Here is a 27,994-nt window from a genome sequence, read left to right on the forward strand (position 1 = left end):
CTGGTCCGACAAAAATCTCACTCTTTATCTTGCTGCAAGAGAGGTTATCCACCGCCATGGGTGTAAGCCTCAAATTGAGAGCTTGAACTGGCGTGTGGAATGCCACTCCGCACTCCGTGAGGATCAGTTCCAAACAAAGAATCACACACAGGTATTGAAAGTCACCTCGTGGTAACTTCCCCGTGTTAAATCTCTGGGATGTGACCATTTGGCCTTCCTTCCTCTTTGCTGTTTGGGCGTTTCAACGTGGCAACTGGGGCTACAAGATGAACGGAGGCCTCTCAACCCAGAATTTGCGCTTTGTGTGAATCGCACGGCGTCTCGTCAGACATGCAGCTGGCACCACAACACACAAGCACACCACAACACACAATGATGATGATAAAGAGCCATACCCTTTTGTCCTTGTTAGGCAGTTCCTAAATTGAGAGGCTACCTGGGGGCACTCACCTGTGCACCTGCTGGTGACAGCGACACCTGGCACCCCAAAGGTCAGGTGATCCCGTTTTCATTTTGAAGCTGCCAACACATCAGCCCTTGTGTGGGGTGAGCAAAAGAGGGCATTGCAGGCGATCACAGGAGGCTATTCCAGCTGCAAACACACATGTGGAGATGCATCTTTTGAGAATGGAAGCAATCCCCACATCCATGTACGGATTTCCAATGAGCCCTGGGTCCAAAAATGCACAGGAGCTGCTGCACCACTGGCATGCCAGGATGCCACAGACACAGGATGCGCATAGTACAGCATGCAAGAAAACGCACTGGGCTCCGTGGCACGTGGGAAGCAAAATGCAAATACGCGACCAAACATTCGATGCGCTGAGCATGGGGAAGCGATTGCTCTTATCTAAAAGACAGCGTTCAAACCGACTTGCAAATACGTTTACCGATAAATATGCACACACGTGGTGAGGATGTTACCTGGGAGGAGAGAAGCTTAACACAGAAAAATAAAAGCACCTCGAAGAGAACCAGTGGAAAAGAATGGATCGGGTCGAGGAACAACCCAGACATTTAAAACTCTGTACAATTCAAGTTCCCGTTCGTTTCACATAATTGCCTGTAACAGAGGGAGAAGCTTCACAGCTTAATGTGACAGGCGAACGCCGTCGCGCAAAATGTTTCTGTCAACAATAGCTGCTTTCAGAATATAATTTCAGTTTCTTTTTGAACCGCAAAGGCTTCCCATTAGCATTCCTGTCCCTCCAGGCCTGAGCCTCAATACTGGCAGGGTTTCCAACTTTGAGTGAACAAACAAACAAACAAAAGCACCTGGGAAGTAGCTGCTACTTTAACACAGGATTAGGCCCATCAAACCAAGTTAGTAGACCTGGTTCCGGCTGCCCCTTCGAAGGCCAGGCCTCCTTGTTGTGGGGAGGGCCTGCCCCGCTCCCATTGGGAGATATGGGGAGTAAGGCCACATCCGCACCACGCATTTAAAGCAGTATCATACCACTTTGAACAGTCATGGCTGCCCTGCCCCTCGGCCAGAATCCTGGGAACTGTAGTTTATGGGCGCAGAGAGTTACAAGGAGGCCCCTATTCCCCTCAGAGAACTAGGATTCTCAAAATGGCTTAACAAAATCCATCCCCTCTTCCCAGGGAACTCCGGGAATTTTAGGGGACTGGGGAGATCCCTAACAACTCCCAGCACCATAACAAACCACAGTTCCCAAGTTTCCTTGAGGGAAGCCATGGCTTGTCCAAGTGGTGCAAGTTTGTTCTAGATGAACGGTATGGATGTAAACTGCTACTCTAACACTGGATTGGGCCTCCACAGCCTCGCTTTTGCCCAAGATCAGTCTTCTGAGCACATTCATGCTGCAAACTGTTACGAAAGGTTCTGAGAAATGTAGTTTTGAAGGGATGTTCTGCATTAAAGTCTGACTAACCCAGGGAGGGCTAATATTGCAGCTTTCCAGATGTTCAGTCCCAGCCAGGGCTGTAGTCTGGCAACATCTGGTGGTCCGGCAAGTTCCTAGCCCCTTCCTGCTGCCATCTTTGCTTGTTAAAACAAGCTGGAAAACCATTTCTTTTTAAAAACCATTTTTTAAATGGCAGTAAATGTGCGTTTTCCCACATCCCAAGCTTATCACACACATCTCTGGCTGCTCCCCTGAGGAAGGCCTGGTTGTTCAAAACTTTATGGTGTCCAGTTACCCTGCAAGGCAAACTCGTCCTGGCAAGCGTTTGGGTAAACTATGGTTTGGCGCTGCATGAATGAAACCATTGTATATTCCCTCTTTCCCACATGGGCTAAGGTTTTCTTCCTGCTTCCTTTTTTAAAAAAAAAAAAAGCAGGGGAGCTATAGCAAAACGTCAGGTGCTTGAAATAATATTTATTCCAGGCCTGACATGTTTCAGAACAAAACCTTGCCTTTTAGGCAAGGGAATATACAAATATAGCAAACAAGATGCATAGGAAACGAGACAGCGAAGTAGTCTGGGGCTAATAAATAGGAAACAAAATCATCAAGCTGTTTTGCAAAAAATGTTTTTACAAAGAAAGAGAAAGAACTTTGAATAAAATAGTTTTTCAAGCAGATTTGTTTTGTGGGTGGTTTGTCCCCCACCCCCCCTTTTGTCATGAGTTTGCCTGTAAACCAGAACAGGAAACCAGCTAGATTGCGGTTTCAAATTTCTGATGTGCAATCCATTTGCCACATTAAGAGGAAGCACGGGGCGCAACTGGAGTGCATTGAGAGGAGGCAGGCGGACAAGGCTCTTTCACACAATGGCAAACCATGGTTTGTTGTTACATGTGAGCCAAGCATATGTGCCACTTGTTTACTGGGGAGAAAGGCAGGGCCAGCGCCGGCAGGGCAGAAAGCAGCAATACGAGGGGGCAGAGTCGGGCAGGTCCCAGAACTCTGGAAGGGATAACCTCCAAAGCATGCCTTGAACCCTTCTTTTTAAAAGCAGCTGGCTCCAGGAGCTTCCAGTTTTATTTCCCACAATGCCCCAGAGAGATGCTATGTCAGAGGCACTGTGGGAATTGTCAATGGTGGCTTGCTGCAGCCGTGCCCCGATTTGGGGTGCTGCTGTGGCTGCAGCCCACCATCAGATGCCTCCCAGCTAGAAAGGGGGTCTCATCGTCAAACCTGGAACTGGTCCGACAAAAATCTCACTCTTTATCTTGCTGCAAGAGAGGTTATCCACCGCCATGGGTGTAAGCCTCAAATTGAGAGCTTGAACTGGCGTGTGGAATGCCACTCCGCACTCCGTGAGGATCAGTTCCAAACAAAGAATCACACACAGGTATTGAAAGTCACCTCGTGGTAACTTCCCCGTGTTAAATCTCTGGGATGTGACCATTTGGCCTTCCTTCCTCTTTGCTGTTTGGGCGTTTCGACGTGGCAACTGGGGCTACAAGATGAACGGAGGCCTCTCAACCCAGAATTTGCGCTTTGTGTGAATCGCACGGCGTCTCGTCAGACATGCAGCTGGCACCACAACACACAAGCCCATCTCGTAGAATGGTGGCAGGCCTCACCTCACCCAAGCTCAGTTTGTTACCTCAGCAGCCAGACAAAAAAATAAAATAAAATAAAATAAAAGGGGATTTCCCCATTCCAGGGAATTCATTCATCCGCTTGGCATAGCCAAAACCAGTTATTTTTGTATTACAAAAATCAACCCCTTGCTTCCATGAGAAGGGAATCTTCTGTTGCTCGGCACCATATAGAGTAAACGCGAATGAAAACCGTGGTTCTCCGTGGTTCAGTGGAGAAGACATCCGCTTTCCCAGCCATCACTCCTGCTTCTCCTCCTGTTTCTTCTGCTTCCGGTCCAGCAGAGGCCCCAGATTGTTCCACACTTCTGTGTACATCAAAGTCCCCACAAAGACAAAGAGGGTCCCGATCCAGTGCCAGGCAGTGAAGGGGTTCCTGAAGTACAGGATGGAGAAGATGAGGCTGATGAACTTCCTCAGGGTCACCACCAGTGTGACCGTCAGGGAGGTGCACTCTGTGGTCAGGATGAAGACGCCCCGTATGCAAACATATCTGAGGGAGGAGTTAAGATGGGGAGAACGCAAGAGAAGAAACGAAGGGATACAAGCTTTGAAGCCAGCGAGCAAATAAGAGGGCTGCATAGGCACAGCCACGTATTTAAATAAAAGGGGAAAATAGATATATTTTGGTGAGGATGTGGGCTTTGGTGAGGGAATTCTTCTTTGGACTGGAAACAATAGAGTTTGTTGGCTGCACGCAAGGGCACAGACACGTCCCCCCCTATAGACCTGGATAGTTCTTTGGTAATAATGGTTATCTTGAATGCTCCCAAAGTTGCCAGAATTGCAAAGACAACATACAGTCATTCCTCGGGTTAAAGTTGCTTCAGATTGAGCGTTTTTGGGTTGGTACCTTGTTTTGAGTCCAGGATCCGTTCCAGAACCCCCAGACGCTCAACGAAAGGGATGCTCAACAAAGTGCTGCTCTGCGCACGTGCGTGGAGCGCAATTTAGTGCTTCTGCGCAAGCAGCAAACCTGGAAGTAAAGGGTTTGCTGCCGACATTTGCCAAATGGATGGTCGCCACGGCGGAGGTATTACTGTACATGGTCTGTAAAAAGGTAAAAAGGTAAAGGACCCCTGTACAGTTAAGTCCAGTCAAAGGCGACTATGGGGTTGCGGCGCTCATCTCGCTTCAGTCCAAGGGAGCCGGCCTTTCTTCCACAGACAGCTTTCTGGGTCATGTGGCCAGCAAGACTAAACCGCTTCTGGCACAATGGGACACCTTGACAGAAGTCAGAGCGCACGGAAACGCCGTTTACCTTCCCACTGCAGCAGTACCTATTTATCTACTTGCACTGGCGTGCTTTCAAACTGCTAGATTGGGACAGAGCAACGGGAGCTTACCCCGGTGCTGGTATTCGAACCGCCGACCTTCTGATTGGCAAGCCCAAGAAGCTCATTGGTTTAGACCACAGCGCCACCCTGATAAGAAGAGGAGAGATGGGGGACACCAGCAAATCCATTTGCAGCCCCGCTGACCTTGAGGCCTGCACTATGTTAAATCGGAAGCATTAATTTGCATTGCTGCAATTTTGCATGACCTTACGACAGAACTGTGAAGTTCCTTATTAGTCGTGTTTACATGATATTGCTGTTTTTGTATATTGCTGTCCTCCGTTTATTTTTTTACTACTTTGCTCCCCGCTCTAGGATTTAAAACATTCAAGGAAGGGGTGAGCGATAATTTACTGCAAACAAACCAACTTTAGTTTTCTAGACGAGACGCAACATTCAGACAACCCACACACCAGCCTTAGAGAAGGTTAAGCCCATCACCCTCTGAACCTGTTCCAAAAAGGATACTGAGTTATGATGTTCATGATGAGGTAGAACCACATTATGGGCAACGTGACCCCAATAACTGGGACTTGGAACGGTTCTGCAAAGTAAGGAAGAAAGAGAAAGGTGAGGGGTCCGTAGCCGGCTTTGGAGGGACAAGCTCACCAGACTGCCTATCTCCCGCCAGGTGTTGCTCTTAGGTGCACTGAAATGTACCATTCTAAAACAAGGTTTTAGAAGCTGTACTACCCGGGACAGGATGGGGTTGTGCAGGGTTGTTAAGGCAGCAGAGAGCATTGTTGGCTGCCCACTCTCCACCTTAGAGCAGATTTATGCCACCAGGTGCCATAGGAAGGCACTGGACATAGTAAAAGATCCATTGCATCCTGGTCACTGTCTCTTCGAGCTCCTGCCGTCGGGACGGAGATACAGGACGATGAAGACAAGAACGAGCCGTCTTAAGAACAGCTTCTTCTCCAGAGCGATCTCGGCCCTGAATGGGAAGCCTGGACTTTGAAAGTCATCTAATCTCCCTTGCTGTATTATACTGTATTGTTTAATTAGTGTTTTTATGGAGCAGTCAAGTAATTTCGTTGTCCCCGAAGGGGGCAATGACAATAGAAGAAGAAGAAGAAGAGTTTGGATTTGATATCCCGCCTTTCACTCCCCTTAAGGAGTCTCAAAGCGGCTAACATTCTCCTTTCCCTTCCTCCCCCACAACAAACACTCTGTGAGGTGAGTGGGGCTGAGAGACTTCAGAGAAGTGTGACTGGCCCAAGGTCACCCAGCAGCTGCAGGTGGAGGAGCGGAGACGCGAACCCGGTTTCCCAGATTACGTGACTACCGCTCTTAACCACTACACCACACTGGCTCTCAATAAAGATATTATTATTATTATTATTATTATTATTATTATTATTATTATTATTATCTGACCAAGGGCGCATCTCATCAGCCATCCCAGCAGCAGATGCCCCCAAGGATTCATCTCATCCAAAGATGGAGAGCCTGTAACCCTCCAGATATTGTAGGACCACAACTCCCATCAACCCCAGCCAGCATGGCCGACGGTCAGGGATGATGGGACTTGTAGTCCAGTATTGCCTGGAGGGCGAAAGGTTCCCCATCTAGTTTATGATTCCACAGCAAGTGTTTCCTAGAAGCCAGGAAACAGACCAAGTAGGATATACTCAGCTGCCCATCTTGCTTTAGAAAGAACCGGTCTTGTGAATTCATAGAGACCCTCTGGTCGTTTCTCTGCAGGCTTCGGTTTCACCAAAGGTCTGACTCAGAAGAAGGCAACTCCGTGCCTGAGAGACACACGCAAATGCACAGCTTCATGGATCTCCTGCCATTTCTAGGAAAATCTATAGTAGTGGAAGCTATTAGGTCAGGTGATGCTTGCTCACTTCCCACAACGACAATTGTCAGCGTGGTTGAACAATCACTCTCTCTCTTCATAAGGAATTCTGGGGATTTTAACTCTGGGAGGGGACTAGGGGGTCTCCTAATACACACACACACACACACACAGTGGTACCTCGGGTTAAGTACTTAATTCGATCTGGAGGGGTGTTCTTAACCTGAAACTGTTCTTAACCTGAAGCACCACTTTAGCTAGTGGAGCCTCCTACTGCTGCCACGCCGCCGGAGCATGATTTCTGTTCTTATCCTGAAGCAAAGTTCTTAACCTGAAGCACTATTTCTGGCTTAGTGTAGTGTGCAACCTGAAGCGTATGTAACCTGAGGTACCTGAGTGTGTGTGTGTGTGTGTGTGTGTTATTTTGAAAATCAAAATGCACAAACTCTTAAGACCAGAAATGCACAGGAATTCTGAAAAACCTGGATCTCTGTCATAGTGTACACAGATATTGCTTACATACATATACACCAGTGCTTCCCAAACTTAGATCTCCAGCTGTTTTTGATCCCTGACCACTGGGAGTTGTAGTCTAAAAACAGCTGGAGACACAAGTTTGGGAAACACATTAATCTACCTAGAGTCCTTCACAGATCTGCTAAAAACAACAACAAAATGGTAATTACGTACATATACAAATAACTTTAAAAACCAGACAAAATTCTACCTCACTTGACAAGCTCATGTTCAAATCTTCAGTACGTTGTAAAGCCACAGCCTGACTTAGGCAACAACCTGTGTGTCTTGTTACACAGGATACGTTTATTGGGTTACTGTCTCTCCCCCCCCTTAAATATTACACAATCAGTTAATTTAGACATGAACTCCCACATCTTTCTTATCCGTTTCTTAACAGATGGTGTTGTCCGTAACCCCCTTTTCTCCTTCGAAATTCATATTATTTTTATATGGTACCATGCATCAAAGCATGATTTCATAGAATCACAGAATTATAGTGGAGGCTCACTTTTTCCAACCCCCTACAATGTGGGACTCAGAGCTGATCTGATTCATTTCAGTCTCAAGCCTGTGGCCTTCGTAACACTGGTTATGCTTTACTCCAAAAAAATGCAAACCGAACCCAGATCCCAACCCCAAATTAAAAGCAGCAGTGAAGGTGAGAGCAGTAAAAATGGCAAGCGTGCCGTTGGGAGAGGTCCATGTTCCCAAAGCCCAGACAGGTGTGTCTCAGGTGAGGTTGCCTAGGTGCTGAGAAAAGCCCATTCCAGCCAAGGCACTGCTGGACTTGTCCCACGCTGAGATACTCGTGGCCCAAATTGTCAAGGACACGGAAAAAGACGCAGATCAGAATTGAGCCCTGGTCATTTAAACCCACCCAAGCCAGCAGTGCGCTGATGACATCATCAGGAAAATCTTGGATTAAAAACAGGCACATTATCCAGACTGATGTGAGCACAGGAAGTTGTATTATACAGAGCCACACACCCCTTATCCTCCCAGGATCAAATAGACAAAAGCGAGTAAAATGAAACACCACTTCCAAGATGGTGTTCCCATCTTTTTCTGTGCCTTGAGCAAGCATAGGCAAACTCAGCCCTCCAGATGTTTTGGGACTACAACTCCCATCATCCCTAGCTAACAGGACCAGTGGCCAGGGGTGATGGGAGTTGTAGTCCCAAAACATCTGGAGGGCCGAGTTTGCCTATGCCTGACCTTGACAAAACAACCTGGACTGGAGCGGGCAGAAAATAGGGTTGTCCCAGCTCCAGGCATATTCTCTAAAAAAAATACTACTTCCTGCCAGGCAGAGACAACCTATTCCAGTGGTATAGCAAGTGCGGGGACACTGGGGCGGCTGCCCCGGGTGCAAAATTGTTAGGGGCGCAAAGTTTCAGCACCCGGCACTGCCTCAATACAACTGTATGCTTCCGTCACTGGGCTCCATGCAAACCAGGAAACAACCTCTCCAGACAACGGAATGACTCTTCTTATATGTGCAGCTGCAATGATGCAGACGCCATTAGGGCAGTTGAATGCGCATGTGTACTCCATCTGTTTCCCTCCCTCCCTCCCCGGTTCGCACAGCCCCGGGCACTGGCAACCCACGCTATGCCACTGCCACATTCCTCCACTACAGGAGAATGGTAGTTGGGTGGGAGAAGAACAGGGGCCTCCATACAGCTCCCAGTACCCTGAACAAAGTACAATGGTACCTCGGGTTAGAGACGCTTCAGGTTACAGACTCCGCTAACCCAGAAATAGTACCTCAGGTTAAGAACTTTGCTTCAGGATGAGAAAAGAAATTGTGCTCTGGCGGTGCGGCGACAGCGGGAGGCCCCATTAGCTAAAGTGGTGCTTCAGGTTAAGAACAGTTTCAGGTTAAGAACGGACCTCCAGGACGAATTAAGTTCTTAACCCAAGGTACCACTGTACAGCTCCCAGAATTCTTTGGGAGAAGCCATGACAAAGTGGTACGAAAGCTGCTTTGAATGCCTGGTGCGAATGTGGCCTAAGGCAACACGTCTTCCTCTCCGTGTAAGGCACACACTGCGAGAACGTCATCTCTGGTAACTGGAGAGCTTACGGAGCGAGGTAAGGATGGGCAACTGCTGCTAGGCTGTCCATGGCAGCCAGCCACAATAGCCGCACTCCATATTGGAGACAGTATGGCTCTGAATATAAATTTCTGGGCATTATAGGTTGGCGAGTCTGCTGTTGTGCTCAGGCCCTGCTTATAGGTTTCCCATAATGGGCAGGATTATGTAAGAGCAGGATTCCGGACTAGACGGGACACTGGCTTCACCCAGCAGAGCTGAATTTGTTTCCTGGCCGATAGCAGGAAGCTGTCCAGAAGCAATATTGAGAAATGCGCCCAGCTTACCAGATTGGCTGAAGAGAAGGGCGTGTCTGTAGATGTCAGGAGCCAGAAGCAGGAAACCTGGGATGGGGAGGGCGTGCTGTGAGGAGGAAAGAAGACCTTGAGAGAGATGCCCCAGAGGAAACAGGGACAAGACTTGTGCACTAACAGAAGAACCACTGAGATCCAGCGCCGAGGGCCTTCTGGCGGTTCCCTTGCTGCGAGAAGTGAGGTTACAGGGAACCAGCCAGAGGGTCTTCTCGGTGGTGACACCTCCCTTCAGATGTGAAGGAAATAAGCAGCTATCTTATCTTTAAAAGAAATCTGAAGGCAGCCTTGTTTAGGGAAGTTTTTTAATATTTAATGCTGTATTGTTTTTTACACTCGACTGGAAGCCGCCAAGAGTGGCTGGGAAAACACAGCCAGATGGGCAGGGTATAAATAATAAATTATTATTATTATTATTATAACCAGCATTTCCGTTTCCTTCTTGCCTTTCCTCTAAGGAGCCCAAGCTTTAGTGCACAGGGTTCTCCCTCTCCCCATTTTAGCCTCACAACAGCCCTGTGAGGTAGGCTAAGCTAAGAGACAGGGACTGGTCACCCGGTGAGCCTCATGACTGAGTGGGAGTTTGAACCTGGTTCTTTGGGATACAAGTTCCAACACTCTAACTCCTACACCACACTGGCTGCCAAGCACTGAATCTTAATTTCCTTGTATTTTACTCTGCAAACTGTCCTGAGATCTTACGATGAAGGGTGGCATATAAATTTAATAAATAATCATAATAACAAACGATCGGCCAGCCTTTCTAAGAGCTGTGGAGGAACGGAAGAGAATGTAAACGGGGAATCGTGTGGATGACTTGTTTTTAAGAATGGCTTTTAAGACACACCAGAGGCAGCTTAGCTCTTGAACTGAATTGAAATTGAAATACTTTATTGTCACTTGTACAACTTGTATACAGTGAGATTACATGAGCGCCCCCCCACTCAGCTCTCTTAGTCTTAATTCCCCTCGTTTACTGACACACATCCACCAAACCCGAAAGTCAGTTGCCCTGTTGTTATCTTTTCATTCAGCAGCCTAACAGCCCACGGATAGAAGCTGTTATTTACCCTGTTGGTGCAACTAATCATGCTTCTATATATCTTCTGCCTGAGGGCAGGAGATCAAGAAAGTGCCGGCCAAGGTGTGAATCATCCCTGAGAATTTTCCTCACTCTCCTGAGGCAACGTTCTTCCGCTATTTCATCCAGTGGATTCACAGGACAGCCCATAATATCTTGTGCTGTATTCACCACCCTCTGTAGGCACTTCCTATCGGATGATGTCAAACCAGCGTATCACACCGTGATGCAGTAGGAAAGGACACTTTCTATTGTGGACCAGTAGAAGGAGATCATCAAATGTTGATTGACATTGTTCTTTCACAATACTCTGAGGAGATGGAGTCTCTGTTGGGCTTTCTTAACCACCTGGGTTGTATTGATTTTCTTGGCCCAGAGGTTTGCTTCACCCCAAACCACAAGTCTTGGTTTGGGTGCAATGCCAAGCCAAAATGTTAGCCTAGCTCAAAGCAGCACAGGAGCAAGAAGACTGGAGGAAACACAGCCTTCTCACTTGGAGCCTGCATGTTTCTGCCAAGCCACAGTTTAGCTAAGCATTGCATCTGAACTGGGCCTGTGCTGGAAGGCAGAAGCTTCACGGACGACTGCAGGAAGCTGTTTTGCAATGGGCAGGGCATCCCATCGCCATGGAACAACGTTTAGACATGAAACACACCCTGTTGCCCCTCCAGTAGCCTGAGGTTGTGCATTCCTGTTTCATTCTGCTGAATGCACAAAGTGGGTCTACACAGGCTGTTGCAGCACACACGCCAGGCTTCCTCAACCTCGGCCCTCCTTATGTTTTGGGACTACAACTTCCATGATCCCTAGCTAGCAGGACCAGTGGTCAGGGATGATGGGAATTGTAGTCCCAAAACATCTGGAGGGCCGAGGTTTAGGAAGCCTGACACACACAAATCAGTGGTTCCCAAAGGGGGTGGTACCATCTCCTGGGGGTGGTAAATACTGGGGGGGGGGCCTAAGAGGAAAGTGGGGGTAGGGGGGCAGCAGAGATGTAAATGACTATCAGACTTTGAAAACCTGGTATCATTTGTCATGAATAAGCAAAACAGTTTTCCTTGGATTTTGAACAAACGTGCAAATAATTTCGAATTTTATTGTGTTGTTATCTTTCGGAGTGGATTGTGTAAAAGCACTATTCTGAATATCACTTTTTTATAGGGTAGGGGGCACTGGGAATGAACTTATGGTGGGCAGAGAAAGTTTGGATACCAACTGCTCCAATCTGGACAGATTTCAACCAAACTAACTTTCCCTGAACTTCATTGTCCCTCATGCAACGCCTGGGTGGATTTGTCCGGTTTACCTTCTATCAAGAAAGGAATGAAGTCGATCTGGACCACAGAGACTTACGTTGTAGAAGAGGGCTTCCTTGGAGTGCTTGCCAAATCTCTTATAGAGGGTCTCTTGGAATATCCCCATCCGGGCCGACATGAGAAGAGCAAAGGTTAGCGCGAGGATACCTGCAAACACAACAAGTGGGGTGAACAGGATGGGCTTAACTGCTTATGGTACTTTTCTCTTAATACTAATTTATTAGAACAATAATAATGTATCCTCTATACTCTATCCATCTGGCTGGGTTTCTCCAGCCACTCTGGGTGGCGCCCAACAGAATATTAAAAACATGACAAAACATCAAACATTTAAAACTTCTCTAAACAGGGCTGCCTTCAGGTGTGTTCTAAAAGTCAGATACAGTGGTACCTCAGGTTACATACGCTTCAGGTTACATAAGCTTCAGGTTACATAAGCTTCAGGTTACAGACTCCGCTAACCTAGAAATAGTACCTCAGGTTAAGAACTTTGCTTCAGGATGAGAACAGAAACCGGACGGCAGCGGAGGCCCCATTAGCTAAAGTGGTGCTTCAGGTTAAGAACGGATCTCCAGAATGAATCACCGTATTTTTTGCTCTATAAGACGTACTTTTCCCTTCCTAAAAGTAAGGGGAAATGTGTGTGCGTCTTATGGAGCGAATGCAGGCTGCGCAGCTTTCACTGAAGCCAGGAGAGCAAGAGGGATCTGAAGGGGCACTGCGCAGAGAGGGAAAGCTGTGCAGCGCCCCTTCAGCGAAGTGGGAGGAGAAACGAAGCCCCTTCCATTTCTCCTCCTGCTTTGCTGGAGAGGTGCTAAGCAGAGAGGGAGAGAACACTTTTTTCCCTGTTCTCCTCCTCTAAAACTAGGTGCATCTTATAGAGCAGAAATACAGTAAGTTCTTAACCTGAGGTACCACTGTAGTTGTTTATTTCTTTGACATCTGCTGGGAGGGCGTTCCACAGGGCGGGTGCCACTACCGAGAAGGCCCTCTGCCTGGTTCCCTGTAAACTCGCTTCTCGCAAGGAGGGAACTGCCAGAAGGGCCTCGGCGTTGGACCTCAGTGTCCAGGCAGAACGATGGGGATGGAGACGCTCCTTCAGGTATACTTAAAGTGTTAAGGCAGCATCTCTGCCAATAAGTGTTGCAACTTGTAGTTAATTAAAGGCAAGACAGTCGAAGGGAGAAGCCTGCCGAAAGGAATGAGACAGGCGACAGCGAGCAAATCGGTGCGTCTGTCGAATCCATGATGAAGGTGAAAAGGGAAATGTGGGCTTGATCCATGGGAGGGGGAAAAACGCTTCAGGCAACTCCATTTATGTGAATGTCTGAACACTCCTTAACATTACGCAACATTTGCAAAGGGTCTGTACAGCTGAGATAGGCTACAGAGTCTGGATTCCACTCCGGTGCAGAGCACATCACACCTTGTTCCAAGCCAAGCAGCCTCCGAATTGGAACAACTTTGCCAAAAGAGTAACAATCCTGCTCCTGTATCCTGATGACGTCTAGATGTTTTGGGCAGCTGGGGCTGATGTGAGTTATGGCTCAAAACCTCTGGAGGGACTCTAGAAGCAGAAGGCTGAGCTCGCCCAGGAAAAGGTTTTCTAGCCTCCTGTCTGTACATGTTAGTCGTTTGTGCCATAAGAGAGATAAAAAACTATACCCATTTATCTTTCCATCTTAGTAACATAGAGGCGATTTTTACTCATCCCACATTAAACGGCAAACAGCTTGGACCATTTGTTTTTCATGTTATTTAAAGACAATGTGGAAAAGTCATTTAAAAAGAAGGGAGAGGTGTAGGGTTGCCACATCCCAAGTGCTGGTCAATCAGTGCTATGCACACTGGGCTTTTTCTGTTGAATGGCAAGCCAGTACTAACACAACCATAAAAGTATTAGCAGTTACAGACCTAGCAGCCACCAGATGAAAGCAGAGACGTTCTCTTCATCTTCACTTGGGCTTGACATAGAACTCTAAGGGCGCAGAAGTGGGAAAGAGAGAGAGAAATTCAACCTGTGCCCTCAAATAAGAAAACATTCCTACCAAATCCTGCTTGGCCTGCGGCCAGCCTTCCTCTGAAATGGGAGACAACCTGCAACTCAGGGACAGACAACTTGGGGAAGGGAAATGTATTTTGCCGCAGAGCCAGAGGACCTTAGCAACAGGCTCTAAAACACAGCCAAAGCTACCTTAGGTGTGTGGGATTCACAGCTATGAAACACACGTGTTTGAGCACCAAGGGACGTGATGCACAAAACCTAAAGATAACCAAGGACTCTATTCCTTTATATATAATCTCTTTCCCGCTTTTCCTTACAAGTGGGCAAATGTTTTTTTCCGTACATAATCCATGTTTAAAAAGCTGGTAGCGGTGGGGAAGCACCCCAAAGGGGCGGGGCGAGTTAGTGACGGCTCAGACGCTGGCCAATCAGTCCTGCGCATAGCAAACTGGCAAGACAACCAGCTAAGGCTACAGGGGCCAGATAAAACTGCTTCAAGGCCCGCAGGCCGCCAGCTGCCCATCCCTGGTGCCACAAGGAATCCGGTGGAGGCCGGATATGGCCCAAGTCATTCCTGCTTTAGAGAGGGGATATCTTGCTTTTAAGCCAAGGAACTGAACTGCGCTCTTTCCGACAGTGATTTGCGTACAAGAGGAAGAGGAAGTGCTGGTGGTCACACAGCTATGGCGAAGGGGGAGGAAACGCAGCAGTCCTTACCACTTGCTTTGCTGACATGAAGGTGCAGGTGAAGATTCCCAGAGACACCAGAGCTATGGAGGTGTATTTGGAGATGGTGTACCTGTACAGGTGGAGGACAGGGAGGGTTTCAGGAGAACCAGGGCCGTGCAGGAAGCCCACCATACAGGGAACGATGCCCTTTGTTGCTGTGTCAATGTAAGACCCCATGTTGCAACAATCATTGCATGGACTGGCTTCCGCGGCAGACCCCGGCAGCTCTGGCAATGCCTTGAGGATCTCGGCTTCCAGCTAGTAAGCCAGAAGAGGAAGGATAAAATGCATTCTCCTAGTCCTCATGGTTCGTAGATATCACATAACCAAAGCAATGACAAGGTCCCCTGGCCACGACCCCTTCTGACATGATTTTCTATCTCCTCTCAGACACAGATAAGTATGGGACCTGGCGTGTAGCACTCTTTGCAACTGCCGCTAGGAAAATTAGAGCAAATTATATAGCCAAGGTAGCCACCAACTGCAAAGGAGATGAACTTATTTGACCCTATCTACATCAAGCTATATTCTATCTTTATCACCAAACTCCGAATATAATTGCACATTGTATTAATTAACATTATTTTTTAATCTATCAGTGGCCATGTGATAATTTTAGCTTATAAATTTTATTGTGTTAATGTCTTGACTTGTATATTAAGGTACTTTTATAGCTCTGTTTAGAGTAAGTAACGTCTTGGTAATATAAATGTTTTAAGTTTTTTGTATTAATCCAGTATATTTTCTTTTAATTGCTGAATGATTCTGTGTACATTGCGGGAGCCTTTGGCTATGTGCAATAAAACTGACTGACTGGCATGCACACACACTCACCATCTCACAGAATCACAAGAGCTGGAAGGGACCCCAGCAGTCATCCAGTCCAACCCTCTTGGACTGCCTTCCCCAACCCGGTGCCCTCCTAATGTTGTTGAGACGACAAATCCCATCATCCCAAACTGCTGGCCATGCTGAATTGTGCCAGATAACAACAACAACAACAAATTTTATTTATATCCCGCCCTCCCCAGCCGAAGCCGGGCTCCGAGCGGCTAACAACAATAAAAGTAACACAGCATTCTAAAATCAGTTCAGAATCAAATTAATGGCAAGCATTGGGCTAGAGTTCTGTGAAGATTGCCAAAGGAGGGGGTCAGGCTGTGCCTTGGCCAAAGGCCTGGTGGAACCGCTCCGTTTTGCAGGCCCTGAGGAAAGATGTCAAGTCCCGCAGGGCCCTAGTCTCTTGTGACAGAGCGTTCCACCAAGTCGGGGCCACAGCTGAAAAGGCCCTGGCTCTGGTTGAGGCCTGCCTAACCTCTCTGTGGCCTGGGACCTCCAAGATGTTTTTGTTTGAAGACCGTAAGGTCCTCTGTGGGACATACCAGGAGAGGCGGTCCTGTAGGTACAAGATAAGGCAGATGGTGCCTGAAGAGTTGCAACCGATTAGCCACCTGTCTTTTGAAAGGCCAGAAGAAACAACCCACCGTCCCATTTGTGGGTCAGCCGCTAGTGGGCGAAAGAGAGCACGCCAACTTCCCTTGCCATCCCATCCGCTACCTCAACTCTGGACTATTCTCAGCCCCAGCAAAATAAAGAAGACGTACCTTTTCTTCAGAATGATGATGCCCAGAGCCATGTTTGCTATCAGAGATCCCTGAAGAGGCCAGGCAGCCGGTCATGGAAAGAAGGAAAAAGCCAAGTGGGTTAACACTGAATAAGAGCTAAAATGATGTCAGTGATTATAGACAGGTGAGGAGGTTTCAGGTGAAGGGTTTGTATATGGCAAGGCCCTGGGGTATCGGAGGTACAAGACGAATTGGTGGACCCTGTCAGAGGTTTCTAAGCAGGGGTTGGATGGACACCTGTAAGGGATTCTGCACCTGTGATTCCTGCATTTCAGGGGGTTGGACTAGATAACCGCTTGGGGTCCCTTCCAACTCTACCATTTTATATATTGCACCTCTCTAGGGGACTTCTGCAAACGATATCTCTCTCTATATATATTTATACACACACACACACATTTTTATTGGGTTTTTTTAAAAAAATAATAATAGTTATTATTACTATTATTACTATTATTACTATTATTATTATTATTATTATTATTATTATTATTATTATTATTATTATTTTATTTATACCCCGCCCATCTGGCTGGGTTTCCCCAGCCACTCTGGGCGACTTCCAACAAAACACTAAAATACAATAACCTATTAAACATTAAAAGCTTCCCTAAACAGGGCTGCCTTCAGATGTCTTCTAAAAGTTTGGTAGTCGTTTTCCTCTTTGACATCTGGTGGGAGGATGTTCCACAGGGCGGGCACCACTACCAAGAAGGCCCTCTGCCTGGTTCCAACAATCATTTAACATAACTTCTTATCTTATACAATATTTTAGACTTCCGTCAACAACCTCTGATGATTTTCCGTTCTTTACCACTTATTCTGAATTTCTTAATTTTTCTTTTACTCTTAATTATCATTAACTCATAATTCTCTTCATAGTCTTTCTTGCGATATTTCAAATAGTCCTCCTTACAGAACTTCTTGCAGTCCTATTAGCGTAATCTGTTCATTACAATTGCTTTTCAAATAATTCATATATTTACTCCAGTCTTCTAAGAATCTCTGGTCCCACAGGTTTCGAATCCTTCCTGTTAATTTATCTAATTCTGCATAGTCCATTTCACCCGCCATTCTTCTTTCGTCTTGCTTCCATTTTTGTGCCAATAATATTCTTGCTGCCGTCATTGCATATAAAAACAACTTACAATCCTGTCTATTAATATCACCTGCAAACGACATCTTGGGGAAATGCTGTTCCGATGAGAACAGCACTTGGCACTTTTTAGTTTTAAATAAATTTTGCTTTATTGTTAAACAAAACAAACTAAGTGTAAAGAGCACACAGAATTCCTTTATGTTTCTTTTTTAAATTAAACATTATTGCTCAATACCGAGATAGCTCACGGCATTTATCCTTGCAAAACATAATAAGGACCTTTGTTCCATAAATTTATTCAGCTGTTAATTAGCAGCACTCCTGAAATACAATGTTAGGACTGGCTGCTGTTTAGAAAGGGGAGTCAGGCTAGGTGAAGATCTAGCCAGGCAACTGTTATGCTGAAGAGCAGCTATGGGGAGTCTGCGGTCCCCAGAAGTTGTGGGGCTACAACTCCCCATCAACCCCAGCCAGAACAGCCAACGGTCAGGGATGATGAGGGCTATATTACAACAGACTGGAAGATGTGGGGTACAAAATGGAAAACGAACGAGGTCCCAACTAAAGAAGAATGGCAACTTAAATTGATGGAATATGCACAGCTTGCGGACCTAATATATAGAATAAGAGAACAGGACGGACATACGTTTAAAGAAGATTAGAAAACATTTATTGAATATATGGGGGGAAATTGCGTACACTTGAAAACGTTGGGATCCTTAAGATAAATTCAACAGTGTAAATAAGTTTGGATGGATGTAATGATGGCATCCTGAATGGTTTAGCTTATGTAAAATATGCAGGGATTTATGTTATGCAAAATGAACCATGGTAAGAGATATTTGATATTTTAAGGCTGTTTAAATGAATTATAGAAAAATAAGAAGATTTGGGGTACATATCAGATTCTTTACATCAGGCACCCCCAAACTTGGCCCTCCTTATGTTTTGGGACTACAACTCCCATCATCCCTAGCTAACAGGACCAGTGGTCAGGGATTATGGGAATTGTAGTCCCAACACATCTGGAGGGCCGAGTTTGGGGGTGCCTGCTTTCTGCTGTGCCCAGGATTTGGTTCAATGTGATAAAATGGAAACTTAATAAATATTATATATTAAAATAAAGCAAAAGGACTCACCGATCTAAATATCATATGCAGAGGCATCGCAATGTTTAGGTTGAGGGCGTAGTTATTCACCACGCTGACCGTGAAGAACATGGCCACCATGATCAGGTAGTATCTGGGAGGAGAACCGCAAAGGGATTTGCCCCGTAAGCCCAGCATGGAGTAATAATAATAATAATATTTTATTATTTATACCCCACCAATCTGGCTGGGTTTCCACAGCCACTCTGGGCGGCTTCCAACAAAACACTAAAATACAATAACCTATTAAACATTAAAAGCTTCCCTAAACAGGGCTGCCTTCAAATGTCTTCTAAAAGTCTGGTAGTTGTTGTTCTCTTTGACATCTGATGGGAGGGCGTTCCACAGGGCGGGCGCCACTACCGAGAAGGCCCTCTGCCTGGTTCCCTGTAACCTTGCTTCTCACAGTGAGGGAACCACCAGAAGGCCCTTGGCGCTGGACCTCAGTGTCCGGGCAGAACGATGGGGGTGGAGACGCTCCTTCAGGTTTACTGGACCAAGGCCGTTTAGGGCTTTAAAGGTCAGCACAACACTTTGAATTGTGCTCAGAAACGTACTGGGATCCAGTGTAGGTCTTTCAAGACCGATGTTATATGGTCTCGGCGGCCGCTCCCAGTTCCCAGTCCAGCTGCCGCATTCTGGATTAGTTGTAGTTTCCAGGTCACCTTCAAAGGTAGCTCCACGTAGAACGCATTGCAGTAGTCCAAGTGGAAGATAACCAGAGCATGCGCCACTCTGGCGAGACAGTCTGCGGGCAGGGAGGGTCTCAGCCTGCGTACCAGGTGGAGCTGGTAGACAGCTGCCCTGGACACAGAACTGACCTGCGCCCCCATGGACAGCTGTGAGTCCAAAATGACTCCCAAGCTGTGCACCTGGTCCTTCAGGGGCACAGTTACCCCATTCAGGACCAGGGAGTCCTCCACACCCACCCGCCTCCTGTCCCCCCTTGAACCTGCTGAGCTCCAGAACTATGAACGTCACCAGAAACGACAAACAATAGGCAATAGATGCAACTCGAACACGTTCAGGCAGGGTCGATGGCAGTGAATGCCTTCCTTCCACAAGTCCGCTCCACTTCATTGTGGGGAGCAGTTGCGGTGGACCGTGTGGCCACCCACTCACCTCCGGGGCGGGGTACGAAGTCCCGCGTTGCCCGGGGGATCCCGGCCACGTCACTGACCACCCGGCCAATCCAGCTGGCTGGCGGGGGCATAGCCGGGACCATTTTGCAGAGGGAGGGCTTCAGGCATTGGTTATAGGTGTGAGGGTATTTGGCAGGAGTCAGATATACAGTGGTATCTCAGGTTAAGTACTTAATTCGTTCCAGAGATCCGTTCTTAACCACTTTAGCTAATGGGGCCTCCTGCTGCTGCCACACCGCCAGAGCATGATTTCTGTTCTCATCCTGAAGCAAAGTTCTTAACCCGAGGTAATATTTCTGGGTTAGTGGAGTCTGTAACCTGAAGCGTATGTAACCCGAGGTACAACTGTAATTGGGTTGATTCAATGCCTAAGCCAATACTGCTCACATTTTGTAATCAATAAAGTTGTTGTGGCCAAAATTTGCCCAATAACATTAACCTAATATTTGTGTCCTGTGTGTTTATTCTTCAATGAGGGGGTGGTTGCGGGGTCTTGACACACAGTCTCTGCAACCAGTTTTGGTAGTAGGCCCCATGAAGACACCCCCCCCCCCATAATCCAGAGATGGGGAATATTCTGTGCTCCCCCAGGTTTCACCGGACCCACATAACCTTGCCTCCCATTTTGAGGAGAGTGACTGTACCTGATTGGGATGGTAGGCCGCTTCCGTCCAAAATTGGCTTCGAAGATGAAACCCTCGATGGCTATGAAGAAGAATTGGGCAAAGGTAATCAGGTTCCCACATCCTGGAAATTCCCTGTGTTTGAAGTGGAGAAGGGAGGGAGAGAGAGAGAGAAAGGGTGGAAGGAAGGAACGAAGAAAGAAAGAAAGAAAGAAAGAAAGAAAGAAAGAAAGAAAGAAGTTATATTTGAAAACTCCGTCCCTAACCACACATAAAACAAAGAGAAAGATTGCACCCTTCTAATTACTGTATTTTTCGCTCTATAGGACGCACTTCTTCCCCTCCAAAAATTAAGGGGAAATGTGTGTGCATCCTATGGAGCGAATGCAGGCTCCTTGGCTTCAGCGATAGCAACGCGAAGCCTCCGAAGCGCAGTGGGAGCGCTCCCTCCACGCTCCGGAGGCTACGTGTTGCTTTCGCTGAAGCCTGGAGAGCGAGAGGGGTCGGTGCGCACCAACCCCTCTCGCTCTCCAGGCTTCAGGGATAGCCACCTAAGGCCTTCAGAGCACAGCGGGAACTCGTGCTGCGCTCCAAAGGCTTTGGGTTCCTTTTGCTGAAGCCGGGAGAGCAAGACTCTCCCGGCTTCAGCAGAGAGGGAGAGCTGCGCAGCGCCCCTTCAGCCAAGCGGGAGGAGAAATGGAAGGGGCTCCGTTTCTCCTCCTGCTTCACTGAAGGGGCACTGAGCAGAGAGGGGGAGAATTTTTTTTCTTTTTCTCCCCCTCTAAAACAAGGTGCGTCCTACAGAGCGAAAAATACAGTACTTTTGCAAGGACTTTGCTGTGCTCAGATTTCAGACCCTGCCTTGCCAAGATGGCTGGAGTCTTTATAAGGCTCCAAAACCCAAATGTGTACTTGTTTGTGAGACGGCAGTGAAAGGCAATCAGACAGGCAAAAAGAAGTGATTGAATCCAGGGTTTTGTGCCATGTTAAATGTTTTACATTTCCTTTTTTTAAAAAAAAAACACCAACCTCACACCCTTTTCTAATTACGGCAACAACCACGAGTTAAAACAATAAAACGATTGCATTTCCAAGGAGGGGAAAAACCGAGGACCTGGAAGGAATTAACGTCACTTTATATGCAATGCAACGTGGCTAAGAATCGACCTATGTAAGAAGAAGCAGACCAGTCTTATGTGAATCCCAGAAACTTCTCCCTCCCGGGGGTCCTTCTTATATGGTCCAATCTCAAACTGCAAAGGTTTACAAGCTCCTAAACATATTTTGAAAGAGCCATCATCCGCTCCTGTGTCAACACTCAGCACAAACAATCCAGGCAGTCAGTCACATTCATGCAAACATAAAAGCAGCTTTGTCTACCCAGCTATATCAAGAGTTATTCTAAATGAGGACTTTTACTGCTGGTCACACCTCCGCCCTACGGCAAGAGAGTTTATAGCATGACCTGCCACGACAGAAACCAGGGCCGTCCCGGCTGAAAGCACTTTTAAAGGGTCAGTTCAAAATGACTTCTTAAATGTGAGAGCTGCGTCTCACAGAGTGGAAAGGGGACCGAATGTTCAAAGCTCGTGGCGCAAGAATAAAACTGCTAGTACGCCTGCAAAGCTAAGCAGGGTCCAGTCTGGTTTCAGACTAGATGGGGGACCGCGTGTTGAGGTTCCTGCAAGGCAGCGGGTTAGGCTAGATGACCTTTGGAGTCTCTTCCAACTTTGTTATTCTATTCACTTTGGGAACTGTAGCTGTTGCAGGAATTTATGTATGGGTTGGGGGGGTTGCCCCTCCAGTAGATACGGAAGGGGGGGGCATGTCTTCTTCACCTCCTTCTTCGCTACAATATATCCATTTATTTCCAATTGTCAATGTCAAAAGGGACTAAAATCTATAAAATTCATAGAAAATCAACGTGCCAATTTGCTCAACTTCTCTAGGACCCCATGACACCTCCCCTGTCCTCCATAATCCCTCAAGCAAGGTGTCAAGACCCTAATCCGGTCAAATCGCTCTGCCAAGCACTTCCTCCTGGCGATGCCAGGTGACAGACTATGCATACATGGACCATTGTCTTCTCAGGATGTGCTTATCTGCGCATATCTCCAGCTCTGCATATTCCCCCCTCCCTCCTCCGTAACCCAACCTCTTCTTAATGTATTCATGATGTAACTGGGATGTATTTTGCACTGTATTCTGGGACATGGAGGAAAATTTCAAAAGTTCATGTCACCCCTTTCTCGCTGTTCAATCTCGCCTTGAACCTGTTGCGCAATAAACTTGGATCTTCTGCAGCTTGCTCCTGTCCGGCTGAGCTCATTTTCTTTCGCAGGGACCCGCAGACCTAGTCCGACGAGCTGGGTGGCAGAGTAGCCCCGCACCCAGATTTTTCCGTAACACAGCCCACTACCAAAATCAGCAGAATCACTTTTGTGACTTTTGTGATTTGTCCCCACAAAACACTTCATCACAGTTTCTTCCTAACTATTCAAAGGGCCTCTGCTGCAATACCAAATTTAAGAATTCACTGATCAATGTCTCTATGTACTGGCTCACTGGGAAAACGTCAGAAATTCATATAGGCATGTGAGCTCAGCTGCTCAGCAGCCCCTCTGCTTGAGTGATAATCCCTGGCATCCTGATACCTGAGTGCCAGACAGGTAGCCATTCCAGAAAGAACAAACCCAGATGAAGACAAAAGGGTGTGATGAACTTGGCTGGGAAACAGGGAAATGTAAGTATCTCTTTTGTTACACTTGATGGGTGTTTGGTGGAGGGCAAGGGGAACCATAGGGCAGGGTCCAAGATGCTCAGATTCCTGCCATCGGACCTCCCCTTCCATGATGTGTATTAGTAATGTAGTTTGGGGGGGTGTAACATGGGGATTAGCAGCTAATAAAAGTTTGGGTTCTCTTTTGTTCGGGGCTTCCATCTTGTTCCACCTTGTGGCAGGTGGGAGTCCTGTCGCGACAGTCTTCAATAAAGACCAAGCCTCCTGGCTGCTGTTTTGCTCTGGTATTCCCGGCTGGGGTCCTTGTTTTTTGTCCAAGGGAGCCCTCAGATTTCTCTGTTAACATAGATTTCTGAGGGAAAGAGGGATCTCCAATAACTCTTGGCACCCTTAACAAACTACCGTTCCAACTTCCTGGGAGTCTTTTGGGAAGGCCGTGAATGCGAAAAGTGGTACGATTCTGCTTTAAATGTAAGGTGCAGGTGGAGACTTTGCAAGCTGCTAAAATAATCTGCATGCTGGCAGCTTTGGTGAGCTTATTTACAACGCCGGGCTAAAGAGCGACGTACCTGCGTAGAGTGATCCCAAGGGGATACTCGTATCTCGGGAGCCCCACATGGCGTCTTAACAAAATCCACCTGCTCCTTCATTCTTGGCAAGAGCTGAAGGGAAGGGCTGAAGTTCTGAACGCAGGAAGTCAGTTAGTTGATCTCTAAGGTGCTACTGGAAGGAATTTTTTTTATTTTGTATGGACTTTGAAGACGCTCAAATTCAGGATGTAAGGAAGAAAAGGACGAAGACACGCTTGGCAAATCCAAACCGTGATCAGCTCCTGCCCAGAAATCTATGTCCCCACTGTGGAAGGACGTGTGGGTCCAGAACTGGCCTCCACAGTCACTTATGGACTCATTGTTAAGACCGTGTTCAGGGAACACAATCTTACTCGGCTACGAATGATTGTCAAAGAAGGGAGGAAAGAAGGCCCTCTCTAGCCAAATAAGCCCCAGAGAGATCACGATGGCAGCATTCACAGCAGCTGAGAATCCAAGTTTCTGACCCCTCCCTCCTTTCCAGAATATTTGAACCCACAGAGAGATAGATAATTTATTACGGTCAAAGACCAGCTCGCATAACATAACACAATAAAAACAGTGTTCATAAAGATAAAATATACAATCGGAGCAGATGGCAGCAATAGCTCATGAGTTAAAATTGAGATACATACATACACCCGTACAACTGAGATTTGGGCTACCATAAAAAATTGAAGGCTGACTTCAGCATTTCCCTAGTAAGCGATTTTATTCTGCAGGATGATCTGTGCCTACAAATCTGTGCGCAGAATCTGGCTACCGGCCAGGTTGTCTTGTGATCTTTGCCTAAGAGGCGAGGATTCGGTTTAGACTTGTCTGAAAGATTGGAGAGCCTCTTCAGCAAGGGATCAATGGTGTCTCTACGAATCTCAACATAAAAAGGACATCTTAAAAAATATATGTTTGGGGCTTCCTATTTCCCCTAATGGGCAGGTGCAAAGTCTCTGTGCGTATGGGACTCTTCTATAGGAGCCTTCCAGAACCAGTGAGGGCAAGGTCGAGCTTCTAGCAAGAGGAAAAGCCCTTCTTGCATTTCTGGATGTGAGGAAATAGAGATATGTTGCTGGAGCGGCTACGTATCTCCCGTTTTCTTTGATTTTATAATCAGGGACCCTCGTACAGTCCTGTTGTCTCTCTCTGTCCATGATTCTTTGCCTAATCTAGCTTGGCCCAGGCCCATAATTATGAGGGTTTGGGGAGTAAGGCCCAGTTTCTGAAGAATGTTTAAGAGTGCCATCCAGACTGAAACTGGTCGCTCAGAATCAGTGGGGCTATTCCTTGGGGAAGCAGTTTCAGAGTTAGCCGCTTACCGTATTTTTCGCTCCATAAGACACACTTTTTTCCTCCTAAAAAGTAAGGGGAAATGTCTGTGCATCTTATGGAGTGAATGTGTGGTCCCTGGAGCCAAATTGCCCAGCAGCAAAAAGCAGATCGTGCTTTTATTTTTAGAAAGAGGGAAGGGGGAGTTGAAACAAAGCCACTGATCAGCAAGCGATTGGGAAGGAGATAAGGGACTCTAGAGATAAAGGAGGCTGCCTGGGAGGGGGGAGTTAAAAGCACATGGACCCTCAGGATTTTTGCATTGGGTCACCCCAAATTCTCCATCAGATCACATAGCATGTCCATGGCTACAGCCTGCACCAAGAAAACCACGCATCCACTGTTCTGTCAGGCCACAATGGCGCAAAAGCGTGGTTACAAAGCATGGATCCACATGGATCCTCAGGATTTTTGCATTGGGCTACCCCAAATTCACCGTCAAATCACATATCATGTCTGTGGCCACAGCATGAACCACAAAAATCACACAACCACTGTTTCATTCAGAATTTTTTTTTCTTGTTTCCCTCCTCTAAAAACTAGGTGCGTCTTATGGAGTGAAAAATACGGTATATACTGATGTTAGACTAATATGAGCTTCGACTTGGATCATGCCTGTTTCTAGTCTGACCCGTGGATTTGAAAAGCATCTAGGAACTTGTAGAAGGGCTCTGAGGAGTTTGGATTGCACTCTTTCAAGGGGAATGAAAGAGGAGGTTGGCGGGCCCAGAAAGGATCCGCAAAGGAGCTGTGCCAACGTTTTGGCTTTATATGTGAACCCACAGGGCAACCATACAGATGAGGGCGGTGGCAATTTATTATTCATATGCCGGCCATCTGACTGAGTTGCCCCAGCCCTTCTGGGCAGCTTCCAACAAATTAAAGCACAGCAAGACATCAAACATTAAAAAAACCAAGCCGGTTTCGCTGCCACGACGCAATCTGAAGATGGATGACTCACCTCTACCCAGCCTTCCCTAGAGCAGTGTTTCCCAAACGTTTTTGGGCAACGGCACACCTGTTTACCGGAAAAAAATCTCGCGGCACACCACCATTAAAGCCCCGCCCCGTGACGTCAGCGCGCAGCTCCTGTTGCTCGGTCCCTGATCCTGCCAACCTAGCAGTTCGAAAGCACGTCAAAGTGCAAGTAGATAAATAGGTACCGCTCCGGCGGGAAGGTAAACGGTGTTTCCGTGCGCTGCTCTGGTTCGCCAGAAGCGGCTTAGTCATGCTGGCCACATGACCCGGAAGCTGTACGCCGGCTCCCTTGGCCAATAAAGCGAGATGAGCGCGGCAACCCCAGAGTCGTCCGTGACTGGACCTAATGGTCAAGGGTCCCTTTACCTTTACCTAGTTTATAAAAAGCCTCAAAGCGGTTTACAAAATGGAAAGAGGAGGGGGGAATCACCTACTTTTAAGCATGCCAAAGTTAACACACTAAAACAGATTAAAATCAACTCGACTTTCTAAGCATCTGCTCAGGCTTCTCTAAACAAGAACGCTTTCAGCAGGTGCTGGAAAAGAGCACAGTGAAGGCGCCTGCTTGATTCCAACAGTCAGGGAGTTCCGAAGGATAGCAGTGAGTCATGCCACACGAAACGACCCAGTTCTTATAAATGTGGAACAGGGATTGCATGTAATGGTGCAAATTCCGCTGAGAAATGCAATCTCGCAGGTAAACTGGTCCCGAGTTGTTAAGGGCTTTATATACTAATAGCATAACGATACAGAATATATAGTTTATATACCCCCACCTGTCACCACCCCCTGCCTGGCTCTGTCTAGCAGATTCGGAACGAGACGTCTCCGCAAACAGTTGTTCTAAATTACCTTCTTTTGAGCTCAGCGAGTGTCCAATTCCAATCATTCTGATTATTTATACTTTTAGTTAAGTATTTTTATTTATCTTGCTTGATTGGGGAGGGGGGGCAGATGTGGACAGCTGCCTCCCTGCCCTTCCCGGCTATGCAGCTGCAAATAGTCAACCGCTGCTTTTGCTTCTAGGAGGCTCTAAACGAGAGGTTGGGTGGCCATTTGCCAGGGGCTGTGGGGCTGCGATTCCTGCACGCTAGCGGGTTGGGATGGATGACCTTTGGGGACCCCCTTCCCAATGCACAATCCCACGGTTCTGTGCCTCTCGGGATGCCCACGCCACCCTGATCTTGGCAAGTGGATTCCCTATCCCTGCCCCACTCCTTGCTCCCAATTCCAATCATTCTGATTATTTATACTTTTAGTTAAGTATTTTTATTTATCTTGCTTGATTGGGGAGGGGGGGGCAGAAGTGGACAGCTGCCTCCCTGCCCTCCCCGGCTACGCAGCTGCAAATAGTCAACCGCTTTTTTTGCTTCTAGGAGGCTTTAAACGAGAGGTTGGGTGGCCATTTGCCAGGGGCTGTGATTCCTGCATGCCGGGGGGTTGAGATGGATGACCTTTGGGGGACCCCTTCCCAATGCACAACCCCACGGTTCTGCGCCTCTTGGGATGCCCACGCCACCCCGATCCTGGCAGGTGGATTCCCTATACTTGCTCCCCAGCATCTCACCTGATCAGCAGCTCCAGGAAAACCACGTTGCTGCAGCAGCCGCCGAAGACCAGCCCCACGGCCAGCCCGGGATGCATCCCTGCGCAGAGACCCCCTCGGGCGTCCAGCAACCCGTGCACAGCCGGCGCAGGGAGCCGCTCCTCCGTCCGCGCTTCCTCCTGCTCCAAATCCCCGCCCGCCCCGCAGCTGTAGTTCCCGGGCGCCTCCGCCGCCGCGCAGCTCTACGGCTCCCCAGCCCGACGGGGACTACGACTCCCAGGATGCTCCGCGCCGCCTCCGCCGGGGACGCGTGGCCGCCGCTCCTTGTGCAATGGCCCTCGCGCGCGCCAAGGGGGTTCTGGGAAGCGTAGTCTTCGCAGCTTTGGTCCCGGGCAGGTTGCTATGTAAGCAAACCTGGGGACGGAGGAAGCTTCTGCAAGAGAGAGAGAGAGAGAGGGGGGTTGTTTT

General features: G+C 47.6%; 1 protein-coding gene across 1 annotated transcript; it reads right to left on the minus strand.

Moving 5' to 3' along the window:
• Positions 1-378: 378 nt before the first annotated feature.
• Positions 379-27,699, minus strand: SLC35B4 (solute carrier family 35 member B4). Its single transcript, XM_082239233.1, has 10 exons — positions 27,548-27,699; positions 20,371-20,484; positions 18,576-18,678; positions 16,317-16,366; positions 14,701-14,782; positions 13,893-13,956; positions 12,016-12,125; positions 9,558-9,633; positions 5,320-5,395; positions 379-4,007 (listed from the first exon to the last, which is right to left on the minus strand). The coding sequence occupies exons 1-10, from the start codon at positions 27,622-27,624 to the stop codon at positions 3,755-3,757; spliced, it is 1,005 nt and encodes a 334-aa protein (XP_082095359.1). The 5' UTR covers positions 27,625-27,699; the 3' UTR covers positions 379-3,754.
• Between the last annotated feature and the right edge of the window lie 295 nt (positions 27,700-27,994).

Source organism: Podarcis vaucheri (genome assembly GCF_965113315.1).
Source record: "Podarcis vaucheri genome assembly, chromosome: 10".
NCBI lineage: Eukaryota > Metazoa > Chordata > Lepidosauria > Squamata > Lacertidae > Podarcis > Podarcis vaucheri.

Bases quoted from the DNA above. Each gene is read 5' to 3' on its own strand.
- SLC35B4 (XM_082239233.1), bottom strand. From the start codon at position 27,624: ATGCATCCCGGGCTGGCCGTGGGGCTGGTCTTCGGCGGCTGCTGCAGC. The intron at 12,126-13,892 runs GTCTGTAACTGC...TTGTGTTTGCAG, and splicing joins TTTCATCTGGTGGCTGCTAG to GTATCCTCGCGCTAACCTTT. The intron at 9,634-12,015 runs GTAAGTCTCTGT...TCCTCCTCACAG, and splicing joins AGGAAGCCCTCTTCTACAAC to CACGCCCTCCCCATCCCAGG.